General features: G+C 46.0%; 1 protein-coding gene across 1 annotated transcript in view; it reads left to right on the plus strand.

Moving 5' to 3' along the window:
- The window catches only part of C1_2H10orf143 (chromosome 1_2 C10orf143 homolog), a 144,464-nt gene that overhangs the window by 82,457 nt on the left and 36,514 nt on the right, over positions 1-25,493 (plus strand). Inside the window, exons 3-4 of the mRNA XM_085606208.1 lie at positions 4,004-4,180; positions 4,303-4,368. Coding sequence (XP_085462334.1) covers positions 4,004-4,180; positions 4,303-4,368 — 243 coding nt within the window. The remainder of the gene's footprint in view (positions 1-4,003; positions 4,181-4,302; positions 4,369-25,493) is intronic.

A 25,493-nucleotide genomic window follows, 5' to 3' on the forward strand; every position in this document is an offset into this window, starting at 1 on the left:
ATTTGCTATGGGAGAGTGCTGAAGCAAAGGAAATGTGAGATTGAGTGACTTTCACCCATGGAGTAGAAACCTGCATTAAGGAAATGATCCCATAAGCACCCCCAGCCATGTGGCACACAGATTAAGGAGGGGGGTAGTTAGGGTGTGCGGGCAGTCTGATATTGACATCACCAGCTATACGAAAAAATACATGACTATTTTGTGCTATACACACACTCCCAATCTAAAATCGACCCCAATATTCTCTACATGTGGGAATACACAAACCCTGATTTCCCAGAACCCCACCCCCACCAGAAGGCAGTTACTTTCTGGATAGAGTTGGTGGCAATGTCTTCCCAGGAGTCTTAGTAAAAATGTATGTTTCTATAGACTCTGGTCAATATCATCTCTCCCGGAGTTTAGGGTACACGGCTAATCGTAGAGGGTACATATTTAAGGGTACAAGGTTATGAATTCAGGGTTAATAGTGCAGAGCTAAGAGCATAGAATGCAGGGTTGATGTTATACGATAAAGTGTTATGGATGCAGGGTCAAGAGTGTGTTTGTGTATGTGTGTTCATTAACTACATTGCATACGTTTTTCTGATTTGTCCCAATGGTGACAAAATGGTGACATTTGGACAAGTCTGAGAAACGTCTGCAATGTGGTTACTTTGTGCACTGGTAAATGGTTTGTGAAAATTAGCCGCTGACTGGGATAATTTGCATAATGTGATTGATTAATCTGTTAAAACAAATAATATTCATTCATATTGAAACCTCCATTAACTAATTCCAGTCAACAATTTGAAAATGTAACTCCTTTGTCAAAGGCAAAAATAGTATTTAACATAATTTAATATCCATGCAAAAGCTGCCTACATGTGTAGTCGGAACGATTTTGTCTTGATTGCCCAGCCCACCCACGTCATTGGTCAGTATTTTAATATAAAACTAGAATCCCTTCATTGCAAATGGGAAATGTTTTCTTTATCATTTGTGCTTTGTATGATTTCCCCAAAAGGGTAGAAAAGAAGACGTTAGACTGCTAATTAAAGCACTTGTTTCTAGAACGACTGAAAAGAGCAGACGGAGGAGTATTTGTGAGAAGTTGGCCTGGCATATGCTGTCTCCTAGTTATAGGGACACCTTGCACCAGTCCAATTCGACCCTTATTGATTATAGGTTTAAGACCACCTTTAAAGAAAGCTATCCTAGTGGTAGCTGTGGAGAGCAGCCTTCAGGCTAAGTCTTGAAGGAGTGTTAAGCTTATTGTTTTACCATAATAACCTCTTGAATAACCAAATGAAAGAGTAGCCCACACAGGTATATATATAACATATATGTATTTATTCTAGACAGAATCCCACAGTCTCTTTATGAAGCTGTGGCAAAGTTACAATATCAAACAAGCATTGATAGACACAATAAATAGCACTATTAACATTGGGCCCCAGGGGGGGACCAAACCATATACTAAAAAAGTGGTATAAGAACCACGACAATTCTACAGGCAATGCCTAGGGCATTTAGGATCGCTGGCCCCTTAAGAATCCACCCAGGGAGGCCCGTGCAGTGGAAGTAGCTGCTATCGGGATCTCGATTACAGCCTATGGAGAATGTCGCGGTTGGAAATAAACAGTTTAAAAATACTTCTAGCAGGAGTACAAAGTTAAAACTTTAGACTTAAGCTTTTGAGGAGCCCACTACCACGAGAGTACCGAGGTACCACTGTTACCTGCCCCAGGGAAGCCGGGTGCATAGGTTGTTTCTTTTGTCGGGTCGCGGGCTGATTTTCAATGGGAAAATAGTCAAACGTTCTGCTAGCCAAAAGCGTTGATGATTCCGTGAAGATCAAAGATGTGAAGATTGTAGAGAAGAACCTGATAGCAGAGGGGACAGAGTCTGGGTCACGGCAAAGTGACCAGGAGGCTCAAAGCAAAGAGCCCTTCGATGTCGGGTGCTTCAGGTGGAAAGTGGTGTAGCTTGGATCTGCAGCCACGGGCTCCGGGAGGCTTCAAGGAAGGCCAGCTTCTGGAGGGCAACTGTCCCACATCGGATGAGGGTCGCTGCGGTGTTAGTGTCCGGATTGGATCCACTAAGCCTTGGCAACCGCAACCCACGAAAGATGAACAAATCTGCTACAGTGCAGACCCACGAGGTCTGGGAGAGGTCTCCTTCGAGGAGACTGTAGAGCAGGCCTGCAGCAACCAGGGGAACTCTTGATTGTCGAAATAGACCTCCGCTAGGGCCCACAAGTCGAGAGACAAGGGACTGCGGGAGGCGGCAATTTGGAGTGCGTAAAAGGGCACCCACGGGCCACCGGAGGGGGCTAGGGCGCTGGTCTTTGGCACAATTGCTGTAGAGTGGTTGGCTCGAAAACGGGCCAAAGCACAACTTCCCCACTGGTCAGGGTCGTGTGCTATGCAAGAGGTGGCCGGTGTCCTGGGATATTGGGGATCTCGGCACCCACGCGGTCCACGGTGCCCAAACTTGTTGAGCACACTCACTGGCCTCTGGGATGCGCTGGAAACCCACCTCAAGGGTGCTGGAAGTCGTCTAAGTACATAGGAGCAGCGAGGTTCCAACCGGGTCACTTGCAGTGTTTCAGGTGCCTGCCAAGCAGGGGGATAACTCCTTTATGCCAAGGGAGATTTCTTCCGTCAGCTGGGCAGCAGCAAGTCGAAGGTCAAGACTGTAAAGTTCAAGATTAATCTGAGGCTCTGGGGCCACGTTATTCACCTTTATTCCCAAGATTAGGGGAGTGTCCAGAGTAGTGTCCACCAATGAGAGGTGAGGCGGGAAAGGGTGGCTACACCCTCTCCCCTTTGTGTGTTTCCCGCCTGGGCGAGGGGCAGGATGCCCCTGAACTGGTTCCAAGCGGTGTATGCAGAATGAGGCTTCTGCAGCTGCCTACGTGCAATTCTGAAAGGACATTTGGTGCACCCACCCTGTTCCAATCCACATTATCCTGTCTGGGGAGATGCTAGCACCTCCCTGTCACAGGAGCCCTATTGTCCAGCTGGCGAGGCTGGGGTTTTCCCCAGCAACAGCCAGCCAGGGTGTAGGTGGCGGGCAGTAGCCATTTGGTGTTACTTGTGCACTTTTAAATTGGTGTCCGAATTCTACCGCTTTTCCCATATCGCCCCTCTAGCAGGGGGGAATCGTACTCTCATGCCCATGGCTGGACTGGGGGTATGATTCCTACATGTTTGACACCAAACACGATATGGTTCTGTGTAGCCAATCTCAAGTTATCGCGTTAGTCTTATAATGCGGTCAAGAGTATATGGTATGGCTACACTACAAACAACCCAGCAATGATTTTACGAAGGTTGCAGGGAGGTCCTACTCACGTAGGGGTCCCCCCTCACACATACCTCAGCACCCTGCCTTGTAGGATTAGCAAGGCCTGCTATAGGGGTGACCTATGAGAGTATATGTGTTGTAATGGGGTGGGATATAGGGTACCTATATCCCTGTAAGGGGTGCTAGCACCACCTTACCCAGACTACAATAGTGGTCTGGTGGTGTCAGTTTGTATGGCTGTCCCAGGGTGGCACAATAAGTGCTGCAGCCCTGGTAGGCCTACTGAGGGGCCCATGCTCTGGGTACCTAGGGTACCATCTACAAGGGACTGTCAGAGCATCCTCAGCATCCAATTGGTTTGTACCTAGTTTACTTCACGTTAGTTTTAGGGAGAAAGCAGATAGGCTGGGGTCCTGGATAGCAGGATCCCAGCCAGACTAGTCAAAAACCACTCAAATACCAGGCAAAAAGTTGGGGGCAACCAGTAGTCCGATTCCACCTTCCTACAGTATTTCATTTATTCGTTTATTTTCATCGTTTTTTTATGTAGAATGGCCTGTTTGTAAAATGTTTTAAAATCTGCAGGGATTCACAAACACTTAAAAGTGCATTGTTTTATACTGTTTTGTGCAATGTGTTTTAAATTGAACTATGTAAACTTTGGTTTTCCTATTTTAAAAAGCATGCATTTTCACTTGTGTTTTTTTATTAGAAAAGAGTTTGCATAGGAGTAGAGTCTGCTCAAAAAGAAAATGGTGGTCTTTTTCAGCCTTTAAAGGAGTGCCTTCTAGGTTACTGGGACATGCAGCTTTCGCCTAGGCAAGGAAACCGAGAAAACTCTTCACAAGACCATTTTCTTAGAAACGTAATGGAACAACACAGTTCAGCGGTATGTTTACTATATCAACGATATCATTTTTCGAGGGCATATTTAAAACAAAGGTAATCATGAAAGAGAAAATTGGTTTGGCTTCCACGGGTGAAGTTTTATATCTTTAATTTGTTCACTAGATTTTTCAAAACCATGAAAGCCGCGGTTCTGTCCAGCCGTGCCTAAGATGTATTGCTGGAGAATCTGTAAGTATATTAACCTTCTTACTGTGACAGAGAATATAGACTTGCACTTAAATATTAGATCCATAAAACATAAACTTAATAAAAATTGCAATTACACTTCTCAAGAATGAGGCATGTAAATAAAAAAGATTGATTTCGTCTTTTGCAAGCATGCTAGCAGAGCGCAAAATGTTCGCTCAGATCTAAAGTTAAAAGTAATTTTGAAATAAGGTTTATAAAACTAACTGTTTGTAATGTTTGCTTAACGCCATCATATATATATATATATATATATATATATATATATATATATATTGCGTAAGTGCAGATACTCTAATTCTTATTGTTTGGGCAAATGTTAAGTTTTTGAGGTGTGAACTAGCACATCAACTTTCTAAGTATGGAGTGAACAATTGATCCGTGTTGACCTCATCTGGGCATTACCCTGTGAAAGACCTACACTGTTATTCCAATATAATGAAGTGATGAATAGTGAGTGTAAATTTGGAAGAAATGTACGGAAACCTCTGTGTGGTCCTAAGACATAATAACACCAGTCCCTTTGGAAAAAAACACCAGTCCCTTTGGAAAAAAAAAACATGCCACCGACAACAGATTATTTTAGTTTTGTTTTATTTTTAGTTTAATTAAAGCATAAAAACGTTCTATCTATTATCTGAACGCAGAGTGCTTCTAATGATTATAAATGGCCAATAAACATATTTATGGGTCCGAAAAATTAAACTCTAAAAACATATACCACTTCTTGTCATTGAAAAATATATAATCCCTACTATTAAACGTGAGCAGTGGAATATCTCTTGTGTTTTAGGAATGTTTTCAGCTTTTCCTGAAAAATAGCAAAACTGAAGTTGTTTGAAGATTTACTGACGTGGAATTTTTGTGAACCTCCGAATTCAAAATGTATCACATAGTTGAATAAAACCTTTGCAAGAGAGTTTATACACTTTTTTTAATAAAAGGAAGAATAATAAGATGTAAAAGCATGTCGATACATACAATTGGCTAAGTGCTCTTTTCATTAAAACCATCTCCCAATTAAGTGCTAGAGTGCCAAGCTTCTTGTGGGAAATTTCTGCACTTTTACAAGTGCCAGGTGTTGTTAGAGCTGTGGATACTATCTTTAAAGTGTGCCTCCCTATCATGTCCTTGCTTGATGGGTACAACGCCCCATATATATACATGATGACATAAGTATATTGCACATATATTTAAACTCATTACGGCATGGTACAAATACGATTACCATATGGCCAAACTGTAGCACATGGCTGACCATCCTCTATTGATGCGAACTAACAGAGTCCCTTTCCGTTACTTGTGACCACACCCTCCTTTCCAGTATACTTCTGCGTTTTTAAAATATGTTCGATCGTTTTTTAAAATTTCAGAAAGTGGCTTCGGGTCAAAGCAAGCTAATATTGCCGATCGGATTGGCCGAACACACCTCTTATTAAACAGCTTGCGCAGTATGTAGCTTCGGTTATTCAGCACCTTTTTGCAGATCCAAAGTGGATTAGGTTCTCTCTCATCTTCCCACAGAGCCTGCAAACCGCATTGTCACGTGGGCTTAGCCAGGGAGAATTGAGATCAAATGGAGGAAAGTTCTGAAATCTGTATTTCATGAATTAATGTTTCAAGTGAATAGGGAGCCCTGCTTCCAAATATTGGTGGGGGCTAGTTCTTTGTAGTTCTGTATTTGCATCCAAGTGTGACACTGCCCTGAGAGAGTGGTTTTATCTTCAAGCAGGAACTGGAACACCGCCACTTTCTTTAGAGGCTTCTTAAATCTAAATTCAGAAGCCCAAGCCTAGTTTTCCATTTTTATTCCTGTACTACAAGATCATCCTGCTGCCCCCGGCTAACTTCTAAATACATTAATGCCAGCTTATCCCTACGGATTATTGCTTCAAAAATGGGAATATCCTCAAACGAGCAGGTGCCCTTTTATAATAGCTTTACCTAAAAAGCTCCGCAGCTGTAAATATTTTAAAAAGTCACCTTTATCAAGATCAAATTCCTCCCTCAGAGACGCATACGTCCTAATTTGGTTGTTTTCCACAAGATCCCCAATAACCCGAATGCCGGCAGTGCGCCACCTACGCGCAACAGAGTCCTGAAAAACTACAGGTAAGGTCCCTAGTAAACCAATCGGAGTATAACGATTAAAATCCGCTATTTTAAACAAAGAACGTGCCTTTTTCCATGCAAAGAACGCGGCCCATAAAATTTTAAACCGCGTTTTTTTTGTAGTAACTAGGTTCGATAATCTGCTTAAGTTTTGCCTTATGTATTGTAAAAGGCTTTGTTATTCATGCAATAATATTGTAATCTGCTTTTGCCGAATAAAAATTTAATAAAAAAAAAAAAAGAAGAAGCTTCTTAAAGTACGGGGCAGTGCACTGGAGATCCCAGAGTATTGTAAAATTTAAATTTGCCAGTGACTCTTCCTGATATCTTCTCACGCGTGAGTTGGGTGCCGATTTATTTATTTCATGCAATAACTGCTGTTTTAAAGAATACTTTGAATTTCTCAAATTGTAGCATGCCTCGCTACAGCTTGTTTTGTGAGGCCAACTCCCATTCTCATCTGCCCCAGTGATGCATTCCTAGGGAGGGAGAAGAGGGGAAGTTTGGGGATCCATAAAGTTCCTACTAGCTATCATTCTCACTTGTGTGTTCGGTGCCCATTATCTGAAAAAAGAACAGGCCAAACCAGGGACCATGCAAAGAGCTTATTGAATTCCTACAGTGCTAGTTTTCATTTGTTACCGTCATACTGATTTAATAGGGAGAAGTGTGGGTACTCTGGGCGATACGAATTTTGTGGATCCTTGCAGATTCTACCTAAAAATATCCTTTTAAATAATGCATGGAAATATCCCCTTCATGCAAAAACAACATATTGTAAACAGGGATATTCTAAAAGTCTTTCTACCCCATGAAAGGGGAATGCCGAGTGGTTTATACTTTCTGAGATAGGGTCTAGAATCCTATGTGATGTGAACAAATCTTGAAAGAGAAGCCATCTTGTTACGGGCTGTTCTTTTCAACAAATAAGAAGGTAGTGCTCCCTAATGGCGACCATTTTCATTAAATCTGCCCATATGTACATAAAAGTTAATTTCTTCAAACTATACCTGGTTTCTGGTGAGAATTATAGAGGAATTCAAGCATGTTTACACGACCTAGAGAGCCTGTCTCGCAATTGCAGCAAGTGGGGGTTCAAATCTGAAACATGTCTAATGAGTATATAAGTGGCTTAAACATGAGGGCAAGGAGAATGTGTATTTTAAGTTTCGATTCAGTTGTGAAATCTGTTATAAATATTTTATTCATTCTTAAAATGTATGCATGCAAGTTAGAATGTTTTCTCAATTGCCTAGTTCGCCGCATGATTTTACAGGGTCCGAGATTGAAGAACAAGCCATCCACTCTCCATTGCGCTCCCTAAGTTATCAAAAGTTGACAGAGGGTTTATTTCAGGGGACTACTGCACCCACAAAAAATGATTTCCCCAAACACTTGGTCAACAGCCCTGCTGCAGTGGCAAGTAGTGTCCTGCATTAGAAAAAGAGGATGTGATACTGTTCGGATGTGGACAGGAGCTTACCCCTGACTCGACCCTTCAAATTGATGCTTACATGGTGTTAAAATAGAGAAATGAGTCCACATATAAACCATAGACCCGAATGACCAGAATTAAACTGAAGACATTTGCTATCAAGGGCATGTAGAAGGCGTTCAAGGACCGTTTGTGGTAAGCCTACATCACCCTGAGACCTCGCATACACACCCTGATTTCGTTGGTGCATGTTTTGCTCCTTATCAAGCTCAAGAGGTACACGCTTTTTCTTTCTTTCAAACTGTCCTAGGGTAGCGTCTCCATAGCTTACCTCTTCACCCCTAATCACTGACTTACAGATCCTAGAGATTCCATAAACGAGAACTGAAACATTGAGTTTTGGACCAGCTGTTCCGCAGCCTAGAACAGTAATCTGTGGGCTTGGAATCCAATTGCACTATTAGGTGGGGTGTTTGAAATATGGTTGTGCTTTGTGATATACGTGGCTGTTTTTTTGCTGATTGCCTAAGCCACTGATTGGTAAACACACCCTCCCAATTGCACCAAATTCTTTTGAGAAATAGGATTACTGGCAGATGTATCCTCGCATGCTTACTACACTGTAATATCCTGCCTGGTGCCTTTCATTTTGTAGAATGGTGACTGTAAACAATGCACATATACGAAGATAATGGAAACCAAAATGTGTCCCAGCATGGCTGAGAACTTGCAACCCTGCCACCGCAGGAATACATTTTCCACAGTTGTGATGTTGTTTGAATTTTTGTGCTTTAACATAACATGTAAGAGCAATACAACTGGTTTATTTTTATATTTTTTTACTTCGGCTGTAGAAGATGAAAGCTGTTCTACATTATTTTGTGGGCAACAAAGACCTAGACTTTTTGAAAAAGGACACTGAAGGTTATTATGTTTTCATTTAAATACTCAATATTAAGCCTTGAATACACAGCCCAACTATTCCGAAGTGTACTAATAGGGTCATTCGGTCTCCAGTGATTGATCCTTAATAGGTTCACATGCTTGAAGAATACCAGACATTGGGCGAGGAATACCCACTATTATACCATAGAAGCAAACCGTATTAACACGACAGACTGCAAAACTGTTTATTAGTACATTCATGTCTTTAAAACTCCAGCCATTGAGGTGCTTGTGCTAAGCATTTCCCTTTCCTTAGTGGCTACCATATCTCTGATTTCATAGCACAAGAGTAAAGGGATAACTTATAAAAGTGAGCGTCTGACTGGGCAGAACGGTGTGCTGCATAGGAGTCTATGAAAGATACCAATGCTGGAGAACTGCAGTTGCAGGTAAGTAAATGACTTTTGTTCCCACAGTGGCTCTTGCATAGATTCACATGCTTGACTGAGAGTAACCCCGCAGTTACATGATCAGAGTGAAAGCAGTGAGCAGACTCATGTTCACTGAAACAAGTTGTGCTGAACCACTTGGCGCACTGAAGAATGACCCGCTGCACTGATATTCAGGTAATAGTGTCTGATGAACATGTTCCTGTTGCAGCAGACATCTTGGAGAGGCAAACTAAAAGTGAGCACCACTGCAAACCTCACACTTGTGCAATGAGCAGACACTTTCCCTGTTGGGTACAGTACACCGTCCTGTGATGCAGACGAAGATTCACAAAGCTATGCCCTCTTGGAAGAGAGGACAACCCTTCCCAGGCTTAGGAAGGAGATGACCATAAGTATTGGAATTCTTTGTCCTCTCAAGACAAAAGTTTAAACTCCTGTGAATGTCTAGAATATACAATGTGATTTCTGCAATTTAATCACAAATAGGAAAAGAAAGACTGGATTATCTTTAGTTCGTTCAGATGAAAATTGGATGGAACTTTAGCTATAAACTCTGGGCGTGCTTCAGCGTAATTGAAATGGCTTTTTAACTGTAAACAACTTACAGTTTTATACAATACTATGGCATGTGCATGACAACTAGTCTAGTATGGGGAACAATAGAGGGACCTCCTAGGATCCTGTATGCATTTGACTTAATTGCTGTTAGGGATCATAAGGGGGAATCGCCAGTATTCATGCAGCTATCTGGCTCAACGCTTCCAGACACCATTTGGTGGTGCAGCAGAAATGGAAACTAGGGTGTGGAACTGAGTTTGCTGACAGTAACTTGATGGATGTACTATTGTCATTACACCAGGTATCATGCAATATCAGAGCCCGCCTTGCACGTTTCAGTAAGGTGCATAAAACATATGTAATCTTGGCAAATTAGATCCCACAAAGACTACTTACCCTTAATGCGAACAGAAAGTCTGCTTTTTTTAGGTCAAGTCTACCAGACTGCACAGAATGTTTTCCAACAGATTGTGTATGTCAGGTAGATTCTATTTTGGCAAGGCACTAAATACACAAGTGCAACACGAGATTCATAGGCGTAAGAGCTGAAGCAGGAGTACACAATAATAAAAAAATGACTGAGAGAAAATCAGTAGAAAACCAAAACACTTGATTGTATAAGTGCAGAGTTTGTAGTGCAACAACGAGTCACTGTGCTACTGCACAAGCGCAAGTCCTATCCTCCCCGCTGACAATCAATGTTACAAATGGGGTTTTTGGCTGGCTAGGCCCCTAAGCCGGGCAAAATCCACCACTCTAGCTAGGGTAAGGGAGTTAAACACACAAGATAACCCCTACTCACCACCTTGGTAACTTGGCAGGGCAGTCAGGCTTATCCCAGAGGCAATGTGTACTCCCTTGGTAACTTATCAGAGCAGTCGGGCTTATCCCAGAGGCAATGTGTAAAGCGTTTGCGCAACACACGCACAAAAGTGACACACTAGGCACACCACAAAAAGACTCCGCACAAGGTTATATACAAATATTCTTTGTATTGTTCATAAGACATATTAGACCGCAATCACATAAATCACTGTGCCGCTAGGCACTTTTCATGACATCACATAGATTATAAACTCACTTTGCCATAAGGCAATGGTCATAACAGCATCAGTAGTGCAATCAAGTAAACACTTTATAGGTTGCACAGGTTACAAAAGCACCATCAGTGACATACGTTATAATATCAGGGCATAAGATGGAGCATAACACCACAGGAATCATCACATTAGTGCCTGAATATGCCACATTACATCAGGCCATACCATGCCGGTTTAGGGAATAAAACAATGCCCACACACCCTCATTAGGGCATGAAATGCAGCAGAAATGTATGACAGCGCACAAAATGCTGAAGGTAGTAAATAAATACTACAACTCCTCACATGACACACTAAACAACACTGGTCACAGCTCCATTTGAGCTTCTATTACATGTTTTTGGGTACCTGAAGCCAAAAATGGAGGGCCCAGGAGCACCTGCGCACCTACAGCCATTGATATAGTAATGCCGGATGTGTACTGTTGGGGAGTACCCCTCGGCACTGGTCCCAGGGTCCTCTCGGAGGTTTTACCCCAATACGCATGACAAATGGACCCTGGACCCAGCACACCAAGTAAGAGGCGGGGGTGAAACACACCCTGTGTACTCCAACCCAGAGCAGGCAAATGTCGGGCGGTTGTAAGTGTACCGCTATCCCTCCAAAAGACTCAATGGTGTTGCATTGATGGCTCTACGACCTCACCTTCTGCAATCCTGGTGACGACTCCACCAGAAGTACAGTGAGGTTCGTGCTTCAGGAAACTGGGCGGCGCGCTCCCGTTGATGCCCCCCGCTGCATGCGGCCTCCCGCCCACTGTGACTTCCAGCTCCCCATTGACGGCGATCAACAGCTCCGGACTCTGCTCGGGGGGGGGGGCGCTGGGGCCCTCGCTGCGTTGGACCCGCGATGCTCAACTGACGTCGGCTTGGCGCCACTTCTCTGACTCCTGCCTTGACCCCTGCTGGCTCGCGCGGGTGCCACGGGCCGCTGCCTCGTCCCACGAATATTGGCAAGTACTTCCAGCGGCTGCTGAACGAGACGTGGCCTCCTGCGCTGCATTGCTATGCCCTGCTGTGGACCCGCGGCGCGCCTCTGAACCTTGCGCCGGTGTTGCTCCCTGGCCTGACTTCAGCCCAGAGCCTGATCGAGACACCTCTCCTCCTGCTGGCCCGGCTGCCTCGTCCCGTGAAGATTGGCAAGCACTTCTTGTTCCGAGCCTGGACGTATCCTCTGGGTCGGGTCGATGCTCCAAGGGGCCCCCCTCCCAACCTCCCCAAGTCTGGATCTCAAAGCAACACAGACTAAAGGGTGGTTAAGCGAGGGGAAGGAAAGGATGGGAACAGCGGGGAGGGAGACCTGTAGATGACACAAGAAAACAATGGTTAGTACCTGGACCCCCTTCCTAAGCTCCTGCTTCACCACCCCCCCCCCTTTACCCCGTTACCAGGCCCTCACTAACCTGTAAAGGAAAAGAAGAATGAGCCAGCCCTCAGGGGTGCAGCGAAGGTCTCTAGGAGCCAACGATTCCGGTAAGGACCTTGTACTGCCAGGCACCCTCAGGGGAATAGGAAGGAACAGTACGTATGTGAATGCCCAGCACTACTGTCTTTTCTGAAAACGTTCAATAGGTGAAGCGCCTGAAAGAGCGCGTAAAAGCAAAGGCAGATCTAGTGGCTTCAAATCAACCACTCCGCAATAGTTACCAAGAGCAGAGTTACGTCACTCGTACTCCAAGTACCCCAGTTCATAGCAAGCCAGTTACCCTAGGTACACACGTTCCAGGAAGAGCAGAGTTACGTCACTCGTACTCCAAAGTACCCTGGTAGGAAGCACACAAAGTTCAAATGCACACGGTTCAATGCTCAAGGTTCAAATGCACAAGGTTCAATGCACAAGATTCAATGCTCACAAATATCACACAGAGGGCGACCCCTCTATACCTGCAATGCTGTAGCCTCTCCCTCGCAAGAACTCGCACTAGCTTCCAAGGGAAGAGTTCGCCAATGTAGGGAAAGAAAGCTACACTCAGGTTTACTGTGCCATATCTCGATAAGGAGCAGCAAGCGGGTCCTGACCCCTTGACTAAGGACGCAAGGGTCCTAGCGTGACGCCGAATCCAAAGGCCAACAACATGCCCCCAGCACTGAACAAACGGAGGTGTGGTGTCACGGACACCCTTACCCAACCTCTAGTTGCCGCCGCGGACGTCGAATGCCTGTAGTTCCAAGAATAATCGGCAGCGTCTTCCGCCGACTGCCGCGACTAAATCAGATGCTTCCGCATCACGTGAGACGCACGTAGGTGACGCCCCCACGTGACCGCGAGCGTCCGGCTGCCGGGAAGTGTAGTCCTTGCGCGCCTGACAGCGCGACGAGCGCTGCAGTGTCCCGCAACACTTCTAGCGGCACCTAACCGAGATGCAGTCTCCTGCGCTGCATTGGCTGTGCCCTGTTGTGGACCCACTGCGCGCCTCTGAGCTCTGCGCCAGTGTTGCTCCCCGGTCTGCCTCCGGTCCGGAGCCTGACTAAGCCGCCTCTCCTCCTGCTGGCCTAGCTGCCTGTCACCCGCCCTGGGCTATTCCCCACCACTGAGCTGTGGATCACTGGAATATCACGGCTGCATTCACGCCTGATTCGGTGCTGGCCTCCGCCGCTGAACCTGCTATCTGGGACTAATCGCTGCGACCAGCCCATCCTGGGTCCAACACAGCCGCTGCGCCCCACATTGGCTGGGCGATCGCCTGTTTGCGGCGGCCACCTGAACTGCCCATCAGATCCTTTCTTCCTTCACGAGCAGCCCATCTGAGTTCTGCCCCCCCCCCCCCCCCCCCCCCCATGGGTGGTTGTGCCTTGAACACCCTGGTCTTCCCCTTTTCTTGCTGTCTTCGCTCCTGCCGTTAGGCTGCTCCAGCCTCCTACGCCCCCGGCCATGGGCAGAACTGACCCCAAGCAGCCCAAGATTGCTTTTGACCAGCGCCGACAGACGCACCAGGAAGGTGCCTAGGCGGTCGGAGGTGACCCCCAGGCTACAACTGAAATGGCGCAATCCCGCGATGATGATCTAAAGGCCAACATGAGGGAGGTCAAATTTACGGTCACCACCATTGCGACGCAGCTGGATCAATTGTCGGCACGCCTGGAAAAGGTGAAGGCCCGGGTCGACTCCCATGATGCTAGACACCTTCATGTTGAGACCAGGGTGTCTGACGCAGAGGACACCGCCACCCAGGACTGTCAAAAACTGCTACAGATGGACAAGCTACTAGCCATTGTACGCGACAAGAACGAGGATTTGAAAGCGCGTTCACGTCGAAGTAACCTTCGCATTACAGGAGTGCCCGAGTCCACCAGCATCACTCGCATGGAGGACTATGTGGAACAGTTGGCCCGTGAGCTCTTTGGTGACATCCTCCTGCCGGTCTTCGTCGTTGAGTGTGCCCATCGTTTTCTTGGCCCCCGTCCTGCTCCTGGCTTGCCGGCACGTCCCATCATTGCCAAAATTTTGAACTTCAGGGACCGCGACGCCATCCTTCGGGCGGCCAGGGAAAAAGGGAACATCCGCCACCAAGGTAATAACCGTTTTACCCGGACTACACCATCACAGTTCAGGCAGCTCGCCATGAGTTCCTACCGGCCAAACGGATCCTACAGAAACATGAGATCCCTTACCCACTAGCGTACCCTGCCAAACTGCGCATAAAACAGGGCACAAAGACTCTCACCTTCCCGGATCCTAGAGAGGCACTGGCGTTCGCTAAAAAACTCGACCAGTCTAACCGTTCCTCACCTGCAAACTCCCAGGCTGCTGCTGCTGCAAGCTGTTGTATCCTCAAATTTACTTTTTCTCCTGATCTGTAATACCAATTTAGACCTCTGGTTCCTACAGCCCTCCGAGGCACCTTTCTTAGTCTGGTTATCTTCAATGTGTAGTTTTTTTTTTTTTTAATGGTCATTCCTAATGTCTGCATATTCCTGCAGCTTGGCCACCCTGTCTCCCGGGCAGGGGTGTATGCCGGGCTCCGTCTTGCCCCCACGGGATAATTCCCATTATGGTCACAAATTCTACCTCTCCAAGTTGTGGGATCCAGGGGTGGGTTTGGGTGGTACCTCGGCCTGATTGGGGGGTTGGTGTGGGTGCGGGGTTGGGGGTGCTCTTGGGGTTTTTTGTTTTTCTGGTGGGCTTCTGGGGATGGGACCCTGGATTTTGGGGTTCATGGCTCCGTCCTGAAGCCCTTTTGGTTGTTTTTGCACAGTCAATTGCCTATGACCTGTCCTTAATCAGGTTTCTTCTTCATGTTAACTATCTTCCGGCCAAGGGGCCAGTACTGTTTATATTATTTGTGCATCTCCGAGACTGCAATATATATATATTTGTTCATATTATGTCGAACTGTTACCTTGATCTTGCCATGCTCCTTTCACACACATCCCATTGCTTCGCTCATCTTCAATCTACGCAGCTTCTGCCCACAATACCACTATTCCCGGACATCCCTCCCCCGACTGCAGCATCATGACTGAAACTACCCTTTGGACTTGCAATGTCCGCGGTCTGAATGACTACCGCAAGGCACGCTTGGTACACGCCCTTCTCACTCGTCACAAGGTGGACATATGCTTTTTACAAGAGATCCATCTTATGCAGCCCACTGCTACTAGACTCCTCTCCCGGCATTGGGGCGAAATCCACTCCTCCTTCTATTCCAATTACTCCCGGGGGGTGTCCATACTACTGCGTAGGGGGCTCCCAATGCAGACTTCCCAGGTGTTCACCGACCCTGACGGACGTTTTGTAATACTCTGCGGCACCCTGCGGGCCCAACCCCTGATACTTGCGGCAATGTATGGTGCCAACTGTGATGACCCGGACTTCTTTGTTCACGTCTGGCACCGCATCTCCTCTCTTGGCCCTGCTGTTCTTCTTTGGGGGGGGAGATTTCAATGTAACCCTGTCCGCCGCCCTAGACCGTTCTGGTTCACATTTCTCCCACCCACGAGCGGCCTCACTTCTTAATTCCATTCTCCTGGACAACTCACTATTCGATGCGTGGCGCCACTTTCACCCTGCGGCCTGCGAGGGCACATGTGTCACGGGATCTCGAGGTTGTTGGTCCTGGCTAGATTTATGGATCACCTCCCCTGACGTGCTGGTCTGGACGTCTTCAGTAGACCGTATAGCACGCACTCTTTCTGTCCACGCTCCCGTTTGCTTATCGCTCCGGTTCCCCCACTCTCCGTGTCATGCTTTCACTTGGCGGCTCCCTTCAAACGCACTTCGCGATTTGGTATTCTGTGATGAGATACAGACCTCAATTGCGAATTACTTTGAGCTCAACGTGGGGACGGTGGACTCCCCGTCCACGCTATGGGAAGGCTTCAAGGTAGTCATTTGCGGGGAATGCATTTCCAAGCAAACTGGCATCATGCGCTCCATCTGTGGTACTCTGGACAAGATTGAAAGGGAGATCAAATTGTTGGATGCCTCTCATGCCCAACGCCCAAGCACTGACACACTTGCCCAGATACGTGAGAAACTCACTGAATTCTCCGATGAGGCAGACAGGAAACTGGCCTTTCTCGGAAGAGAGGCAAGGACGTGTCGTTTCGGTGAAGGCGACCGCCCCGGTAAAACTCTGGCTAACCTCCTTAGTCGGCCTCGCGCGACATCATATATTAGCGCCCTGCAAGATGGTGGGCCATCTCGCACCACCTCTCCTGAAGACATCAAAGCACGCTTCAGTGCATTCTACCCTCAACTCTATACAGCCGGCTCGGTCCCGCACCGTGATGTTCTCAACCAATATTTTGACTCTCTTGAGCTTCTCTGGCTTGGAAATGCACATCGGGAATACTTGGACGAGCCCTTCTCTAAGGAGGAGATTTTAGCTGCCATAAACGGTATGCCAGTTGACAAGGCCCCTGGCTCCGACGGCTTGCCGGTGTCCTTTTACAAGGCATTTGCCCCTCTACTGATCCCACATCTTGTGGCTATGTATAACGAATCCTTTGAATTGGGTCAATTCCCCCCATCGTTGCGTGAGGCCCTCCTAATATTACTTCTCCAGCCGGACAAGCCCCCTTTGCTACCAAGGCTTTCGATACCTTGGAGTGGCCTTTCCTGTTCTACCTCCTCCCTCGTTTGGGTTTCAGTCAGATCTTTATACGCAAGGTGCTACTATTATACACACTTCCCAATGCTCGCGTCCGTATCAATGGCCAGATCACCGAGCTCATTTCTGTCGGTCGCGGCACCCGACAGGGTTGCCCACTTTTGCCCATGCTCTTTGCTGCCGCTATGTAACCCCTTGCGGCTCGTTTCCGGCAGCATTATACTCGGAGAGGAATTGGCTTTGCGGCGCGGACTTTATTAGTCTCCATGTATGCGGACGGTATCACCCTTTATGTTAGTCACCCCCAGGAGAATCTCAGTCCTCTTGTCCGGGAAGTGATACGCTTGGTGGCTATTCCGGCATCCAGGTTAACTGGAACAAATCTGTATTATTTCCTCTAACGGATGCCACGACCCCCTTTGATTCTGACTACCATTTTGTGTGGGCCTCTGAGCCAACTAGGTATCTGAGCGTCTGGTTGAGCAGGGACATAGATGAGCTCTGGAGGGCAAATTTCGGCCGCGCTGTTGATTGGCTTGAGTCCAAGATCCCTCTCTGGAACCGACAGCCGCTCTACCTGGCTGGGCGCATAGCGATCGCAAAGATGGTGATGCTCCCAAAATTCTTATATCTTTTCGTCAACATCCCCATCCCTCTCATTTCTTTTGCAAGGTCCGCTCACTGCTTATCACTCTGGTCTGGGCGGGACGACAACCCAGGATCGCTTATAATTTTCTGACCCTTCTGATGTCGCGTGGTGGGCTGGGAGCCCCAGATTTTAAGCTCTATGCTCTCAGCACTCAGGCCAGTTTTCTTCATTTCTGGCTTCACCCTACTCCGTTTCAACCTCATGTGGCGGTGGAGACTGACCTTGCTACCCCGTGGCCGCTCACAACTGCACTTTTCGCCCCGGCAAAGCTTCTACGCACTGAGATCGATACGGTCGAGACCCTGTGCTGGGCCTAGGATGGTATTCGTAAGTTTCCCGGCTCAGATTTGCTTTCAGCAGGCACCATGCCTATCGACCACCTCCCCGCTTTCCCGTCACTCCAGTCGTCAGGGATGGCTAAACACGCTGCTCGCCTTGGCCTTCTCACAATTTCAGATCTGTACCCTGGGGAGACCACCTTCTCGCTTGCTCCCGACGCTGACCCCTTGGACACTCTGTTATTTTACCAGCTCCAGGCAACCTGCAGAAAGCTTCATCCTACTTTTCCCCAACCCCCCCCATCCTTTGCCTCTCTTGATATGCTTTACGACTCTCCCTCTCCAAAGAAATTGGTCACTAAGATCTATGCTTACACACTAGCGGCTTCCTCCATTTCCAGCGATCTGGCGCGCATTGCGTGGGGCGAGGTCCTGGGTATTGAGATCTCTTAAGCGGATTGGCTGTACTGTTGCACTCAGATTAAGCGCCTTTCCCCCAACTACCGCTTGCATTTGAAACACTTCAAATATATACACAGACTCTATCGCACACCCGCCCAACTCCACAGATTAGGCCTTGTGGCCAGTGATAGATGCCTGCGCTGCTCCGCGCCCGCGGCCAATTTTGCCAATCTCGCCTGGTTAGGCCCCTAGTCTTGGCATATTGGCGGGAGGTCTGTGGAATTCTCTCCGAAATCACCTCTTCACCACTCCAACCTGACCACACGATCTGCCTCCTGGGCTTCGTTAAATTCTGCCCGGACGCCTCCCGTCGTTTGACTGCCATGCTGTTGGTTCTGGCGAGGTGCAGAGTCTCAATGTGTTGGGGCCGCAGGCCCGCGCCCAAGGTACCGCTCTGGCTTGAAGTCGCATCTCGCTGCCATACCCTCCTGTCTTGAGTTCTTGGATTTCCTGCCAGCCAAAACCCGTCCACTGGATATATGGCGCCCACTTGTCCCCTATCTCTCCAGCCGTGACGCTCAGCAATCAACGACCACTCCCGCGCCCCCCCCACCCCAGCTCCCCTCCCGCGGCGGCCGCTGGTTTTGGTCCATAAGCTGGTCTCTTGGATCAACGGCCTCCCACTGCTCTATGTGTTTGACGTTCCCCCCTGAGCACATGCTCTTGCCCCCTCTTAATGGGTCTCTGGCAACTCTTCATAGCATTGTCTCTATTGTCACACGGACGTGAAATGACCTCTGCTGTGCTGCAATGTACTGATGTGCCTCATCTTTAGCATTTGAGTTAATTTAGTCATTGTACTGTGCATATTGTTTCAATAAAAGTTTTTTTTTCTTTTTTTTTTAAATAAAAAAAAAAAAAAGTTTACAAGCGAGAGCACATGCACTCCAGCACTGATCATCAGTGGTAAAGTGCCCAAAGTCATAAAACAGGTAAAAAGAAATTCAGGGGGAAGGCAAGAAGTTTGGGGATAACTTTGCAAAAAGGGCCAGTTCCAACACTCCCCCTACCATCATTGGGGGGAAGAGGGATACGGGGGGAGGCTGTCCTCTATTTCAAAGACCTGTGGTTTGTTAGGTTCATTATAAGCCATAAAATGCAAAAATGCATGTTCAAACTGTAAAAATCTCAAACTTGCGTCCTCCCTTCTTCTTGCTGATTTCAAATCCAGGAGAAGTGCTGTCTTCCAAGATAGATACTTAAGTCTGACCTGTGGATCATCTGAAACTGTACTCCCATGAAGTGGCTGAGGGCTGGGTTCAGCTGCCAAGGCACAACAGCATGGTGCACTGATGGGAATGTCTGAACAAGAGCCTTTATAACATACTTTATAGTCCTCTGCAAGAGCAACGGAGGTGGTCGAGAAGATTTAAATTACTAAATGGCTTTCAGATGACCCAAATTTGATGAATATTTGATGTCCCTTTTGGCAAGGTTTGGCAGAATCTCGTAGAGGTATGGTAATAAATGGTACAAGCAAGACATATAATGTTTCTTCTTTACATTGTAACTCTTAGCAGTAGAAGTCAGCATAGTTTGTAAAAAGGAATGACCTATGACCTAATTCATGCTCACTAGCCAGGCCGAGAGTTTCAGAAACAGTTGGGATGTGCAACCTGAACTTGCTGGTTCAGCAGAAGAGCCAGACAGATCAGGAGGGTAATGTTGGGCAGTAAGACAGCTTAAGTATATTGGAGCAATACTGTCTCAGCCGCAGTGAAGCTCTGAAAATCAGGGTATCTAGTACCTTCTCGACTTTGCTGAAGATCTTGAGGTTAGGGGAAAGGGAGCGAAAGCGTATTTAGATATGTTCCACCAGGTAGTCCTAAAAGCTTTTCCTATGGACTCTTGTTGCCATTCTTCTGGAATAGAACTGGAATTTTGTGTTCATTTGAGTGAGACAGAGATCTAGCTTTAACTGGCCTCAGCAAGCGACGTTCACAATGCAGTTCTTTTTCTTGGTAGTCTTACAAAGAGTTTCTCAAGCCATCTATTTCTTGTTGTCGCTAAGTCCTGGAAGGTGCGCTGTTGAAATCAAACATTGCTACAGCTGCCCATTTCACAGCGTTTGTGCTTCATCTGACATGGGTACTGACTGATGCCCCAACCTTGGCAGGAGAGCTTGTAGGGTGAGCCATATCACATGCAGCTGAAGAATATTGATGTGAAGCCTTTTTTCTTTTTCGTCATCCACTTTAGTTTTTATAGCGTTTCATACCACCTTTCTACAGCTCTGTAATTAACAGATGTTACTTTTAGTCAATTTTCTGATGTCCATGAAACATTGATTCTCCCTTGTTGGGAATCCCAGTGTATCATCTCCAGCACACCAAACTCCGTCATCAGCGTGCATTCAGGTCACTGAGCCATCCTAATCTATGACAGATGGGCACTAATTGTGCCACTTCTATCCTTCTACCTGCCCCCCACCTGCCTGCTGTCCCCTCCTTCCGAACTGTGAGGGATTTAGTTATCACATCATTCAGTTCATCACATGATTATCTACAGTGTAGGATAGAGTTCCTCACTAACTGCCGTTACTAATCATATTTCTGGTTTGGAGCCTTTCTGGCTTAATGTTTATTTTGCCCATATTCTAACAATGATATGATACAAATAATTAAATGCTTTAGAACAAGAAAGCACCAAGTCAAACTATATGCAATCCTAATAATAATCCCTATTACTTATGAGTAAAGAGTGTTTTACTTACCACTTCTGTGCTACTATTTTGGATGAGAGATTGCATTGCATCCTTCCTCAGAAATGGACCACTAAGTGCCCAAGACCTGTTGCAGATTACTAAATGCTTTCAACCAGAAACTGCTTAGTCCCCCAATAAAGACGCATCCTTCTCAGTCTTCAGTGACTCTTTAAATAAGTTTCTTTTTTGCTTTTTTCGTTTGGTTCTAATACTCCATTTATAGATTACTCTTGTATGTTCCCCTAAGTTTTCCTGATGTACAGCGCTCTGATACCTGTATGGGTCATGTTTGCGCTAAATAGTACTCAATTTAAAAAATAGTCACCGGCCCCCAGCAATGGGTTGTAGTGCCATCCTTGCCCAGCAACTTCCGTAACCAGTCACAAATCTATATATCTGTGTCTCTTGTGTGAGGAAAGAGGTGTTGGATACTTCAACATCCTTAGGGCCGTCGTAATGTTCGAAAAGACCAATTTTTAGGCTCTACCACCTCTATTGGAGTGACCAAATGAGGGTGAGGGGTGGGAGGGAAAGGGTTGGGGAAGCGAGCAAAAGAGAAGGGGACCTGAAACGATGAAGATAATAGGCAAGGTTCTTTCCTCTGCTGACACAATTGTGACTTGCATGTGTTTTGCTTATACCTGTACACCAAGACTCCTAGCCTTCTGCCTTGGGTAACCTAGGGATGAACTGAATGATGAACAGATAGCCTAACCAAACCGCATTATAGAACAAGAAAACAAACCTTGATTAGATATACACACAAGGCATTATTATCATCCCCCAACCACACTCCTAATGTGAAAGAATGTCTCTCACATCTAACAGTCTTGACCTATACCCCACACATCATAACCTCAGCCAAATCTCTAGGAATCATCTTGGACAATCGTCTCGCTATGCATGATCACACAGGCGCCGCCACCAGGAGCGCCAACTAACCACTGCACGCACTAAAGAAAACCAAACCTTTTCTTCTGACTGCAGATCTCAAGACAGCGATTCAAACACTAGTGATCACCAAACTAGATTATGGTAGTGCTAGCCTCTGACTATCCAAAGAAAAACAAGCACCACTGAAGGCAACCTTCAACGCGGCGGCTCGGCTCATCACAAATTACCCCCCCCCCCCCAAAAAAAGCAATCACACCAGTTCAAACCTTAAAGCACTGAACTGGCTACCTTATGAAGCAAAGATTCATCTAAAACATTGCTCAGATTACTCATCAAGCCCTTCACCACAACACTCCAACCTAAGTGGCCAAGAAACTCGTCCTAGCGGACAAGGACAGACCTGTAAGAAGCACAGGTTTGCTTCTACAGAAGCCCTACAAATCCAGCAAAAAGAAAACCTACAAGCACTCTTTTTCTGGAATGGCTCCTAAAATGTGGCACTCTCTTCCTCCTGAGACCAGATCCAATCCCTCAACTGCCCTCTTCAAACGTCAAGCAAAGCTTCTACCAATGAGCAGATTCCCCTCCTAATAAAGATGCGTCCTTCCCAGACTCAAGTGACTCGTTGAATATGTTTCCATGCTTTTTTAGTTTGTTTTAATTCCTCCAATTGTGTATTATTCTTGTATGTCCTCCTGTGATTTCCCAATGTACAGCGCTCTGATACCCGTAAGGTTCATGTTCGCGCTTTTTGAAGTCTATAAAAAAATGATCGATCCTGTTAGTTTTTAATCACCTCCCAATCTTTTCTGCTGTTTTCCCTCCACAGTACAAACCAAAAGATCATGGCGGGATGCCTGTTCAGAATCATACAGTGGTTGATACAGTCGTTGAAAACACGCTGCTCCAGCTTGGACACTCCTAGGCCCTCATCTGTCAACACATTTATTCGTAGACATAGGATGGGGGAAATCCTTTGATACGCCAGTCCCCAAGTCTCGCCACCAAAATATGTGGGAGAACTGCCCTTGCAGGAACTAAAAAAAACGAAAACACGATAACATGATCTAATTCTCACCTTGCAATAATATAGTTAATAACTCCGATCAGACAACAGAAATAACAGCTAGGAATACCTAGATTAAACGCATCATCTTAACACAGAAGTGTGCATTTAAGGCCCCGAACAAATGAGGACGCGGCAGAAAATGTATATATAAAGTCTGCTTTCTTGAGTATCAAAGAAATAAAGCATTGTTTCTGAGTAGAAACAATAGAGCACAAACCGGTTAGCACGTGTAAGTGCTCCCACCACACTCAGATGCGCTCTGCTCGTTCCTCTCGGGTGTACCCTCGATATTCCACTGCCCTAAGGCGTGCATTGCCTTTCCAGGGTGCAGTGTGAATCTCCTCAGAGCTTCATAAAGCTCCACGCCCAGCAGCTGTTCCAAATGCTGGTTGTGCGACTCCCTTTTATAGCTGGGACCCAGAGAAGGTGGCCATCACTTTTCTCGTTCTGGGAGATCTGTACCTTTTGCCTGCAGCACTGCGTTCTGTTTCAACGTTTGCCATGCTTTTTAAATAATCTGTGCCACATGCACCACCAATAAAAAACCCTAGGTCTAAGGAACATAAGGTCTTTAGACTTTAACCGGGCTTAAGAGACAATAAATAAAATAGTAGCGGCCTGCGAGACTAGGATTGAATAGGAGAGTTGTGTCAGTGAAAGGACCATGTACATGCCTAGAAGCTTTGCCTGTCCCAAGTATGCTTCCAGCCCAAACAAATGTGCTGTATCAAAGGATGCAGGGAAAGTTTTACATTGGTCTGAGTTCTTAATAATGAACTTTATAATTTGTTGATATTTATATTATTTTCTTGTTGGTCTTTGTTAACATCTACATTATAATTATGACCATTCGAATCCATATTTACTACAGTAGGTTGGAGTATAGTAAAAGCTAACTTGTATAGTCTATTGTGTGTTTGTGTACTGACTGGGGGTCTGAAATGGGGTATGCTCTTTCTTATCTCTGCTTGTCATCTGGCACATCTGTTTTCCAGTTTCTTGTCCTTCAGATATGTATAGGCCAAATGCAGGGGTGTAAGATACCTGCCTGTTATTTCTATCTCTGCTAAGGGATGGATATATTCATAACTCAGTCGGACAGGGAAGTGTAACCAGATGTACCAAAAAAAAAGGTGTGCGAACGCAACACAAAGAGCATAACTAATGACAATTAGATTCAGTTTGTTAGAAACTGAAATTGTAGATATAAACAAACTGTTTATATACTAGCAAGTTCCACCACATTCAGAATTGGGAACACCGACTAAGGGACAGAGTTTTGCATATTTGAGCAATCTGCAGTGTCCAATTGATAGACACTTTAAATCATTTCACTTTTAATTACACTTCGGTTGGCAACTTCAGAACTGAATACTGTGCTAACTTTAAAAGGGACTTTTCCAATGAGAGTTTTAACATGAGCAGTGGGGCACCTCGACACTAACAACAGAGCAGTGTATTATGTTTGTGCAGTTTCATCCTGCTCCTTGGCTGAACCCATGAGCAGTCCAATATAATTGTAACACGTTTAGATGCTCACTGTGCATTATCTCACACACATTGTAGTTATAATATCTTGGAGACCGATTTAGAGTTTGATAGACTGCATACTTGGTCGCAAACTACATTGTCCACCAAACCGTTAGTCTGCCATCATTTAGTCAGGTAGACCTTAAGTTTTTTGTCGACAGACCCTGTTGGCTCAGTTGACAGAAAATATCCTCCAATAGAGATGGGGCTGCTGGAGGAAGCACATTTCCCCACCATCCTCATTTGTGGCGGATGGGGATTTTTTTCTTTTCCTGTCTGTCGCCGCCAGGAGAAAACTGGTGTTGAAGGACAGACAAAAAAATTAACCCACACCCTGGAATTTTTTTTTTAATTTGGTGGACATAATGTCCTGAGCCACCCTGACAGAGTATGCCATTGGTTAAACATTAAATCAGGCCATTGATATTTATAGTGTTTCATACTGCCCTTCTGTAGGTTGTACATGTCAGAAATGACTACTGCTACTAATTTGTTACTTACTATATTGATTTACATGTAAGGCTGAGTTTGCCTTGGCGTGATTTCAACTTTGCTCTGTGATCGACACAGTGACCATGCGTAACCCACTGTTTACCCATTGCCTCCCTCATTCAATTGTTGTATGAGTTGCTCAGTGAGGGAAAAAGAGAACTGACTGGCAAATGATATCTCCCATCATGAAACCTGTTGCCAGCTTTACAAAAATGGTTGAACTGTGGAAGCAGCTTAATTGTCTGCTGTTGAGTACTTAAAAAGTAGGAAAGTTATTTCAGAAACAGCAGCACTCATGCCAGGGATTCCTTGAGTAACAGTTTGGACTTTGGGATCACAATCAAGACCAAGCTAGGTTTCACGAGTAATTAAGGTGCAACGTAGAACCTAGTAGAACAGCACTTCTCTCCTGTAACCTAGTGGTATTCTCTACAA

This window comes from Triturus cristatus, chromosome 1_2 (genome assembly GCF_964204655.1).
Source record: "Triturus cristatus chromosome 1_2, aTriCri1.1, whole genome shotgun sequence".
NCBI classification, from domain to species: domain Eukaryota; kingdom Metazoa; phylum Chordata; class Amphibia; order Caudata; family Salamandridae; genus Triturus; species Triturus cristatus.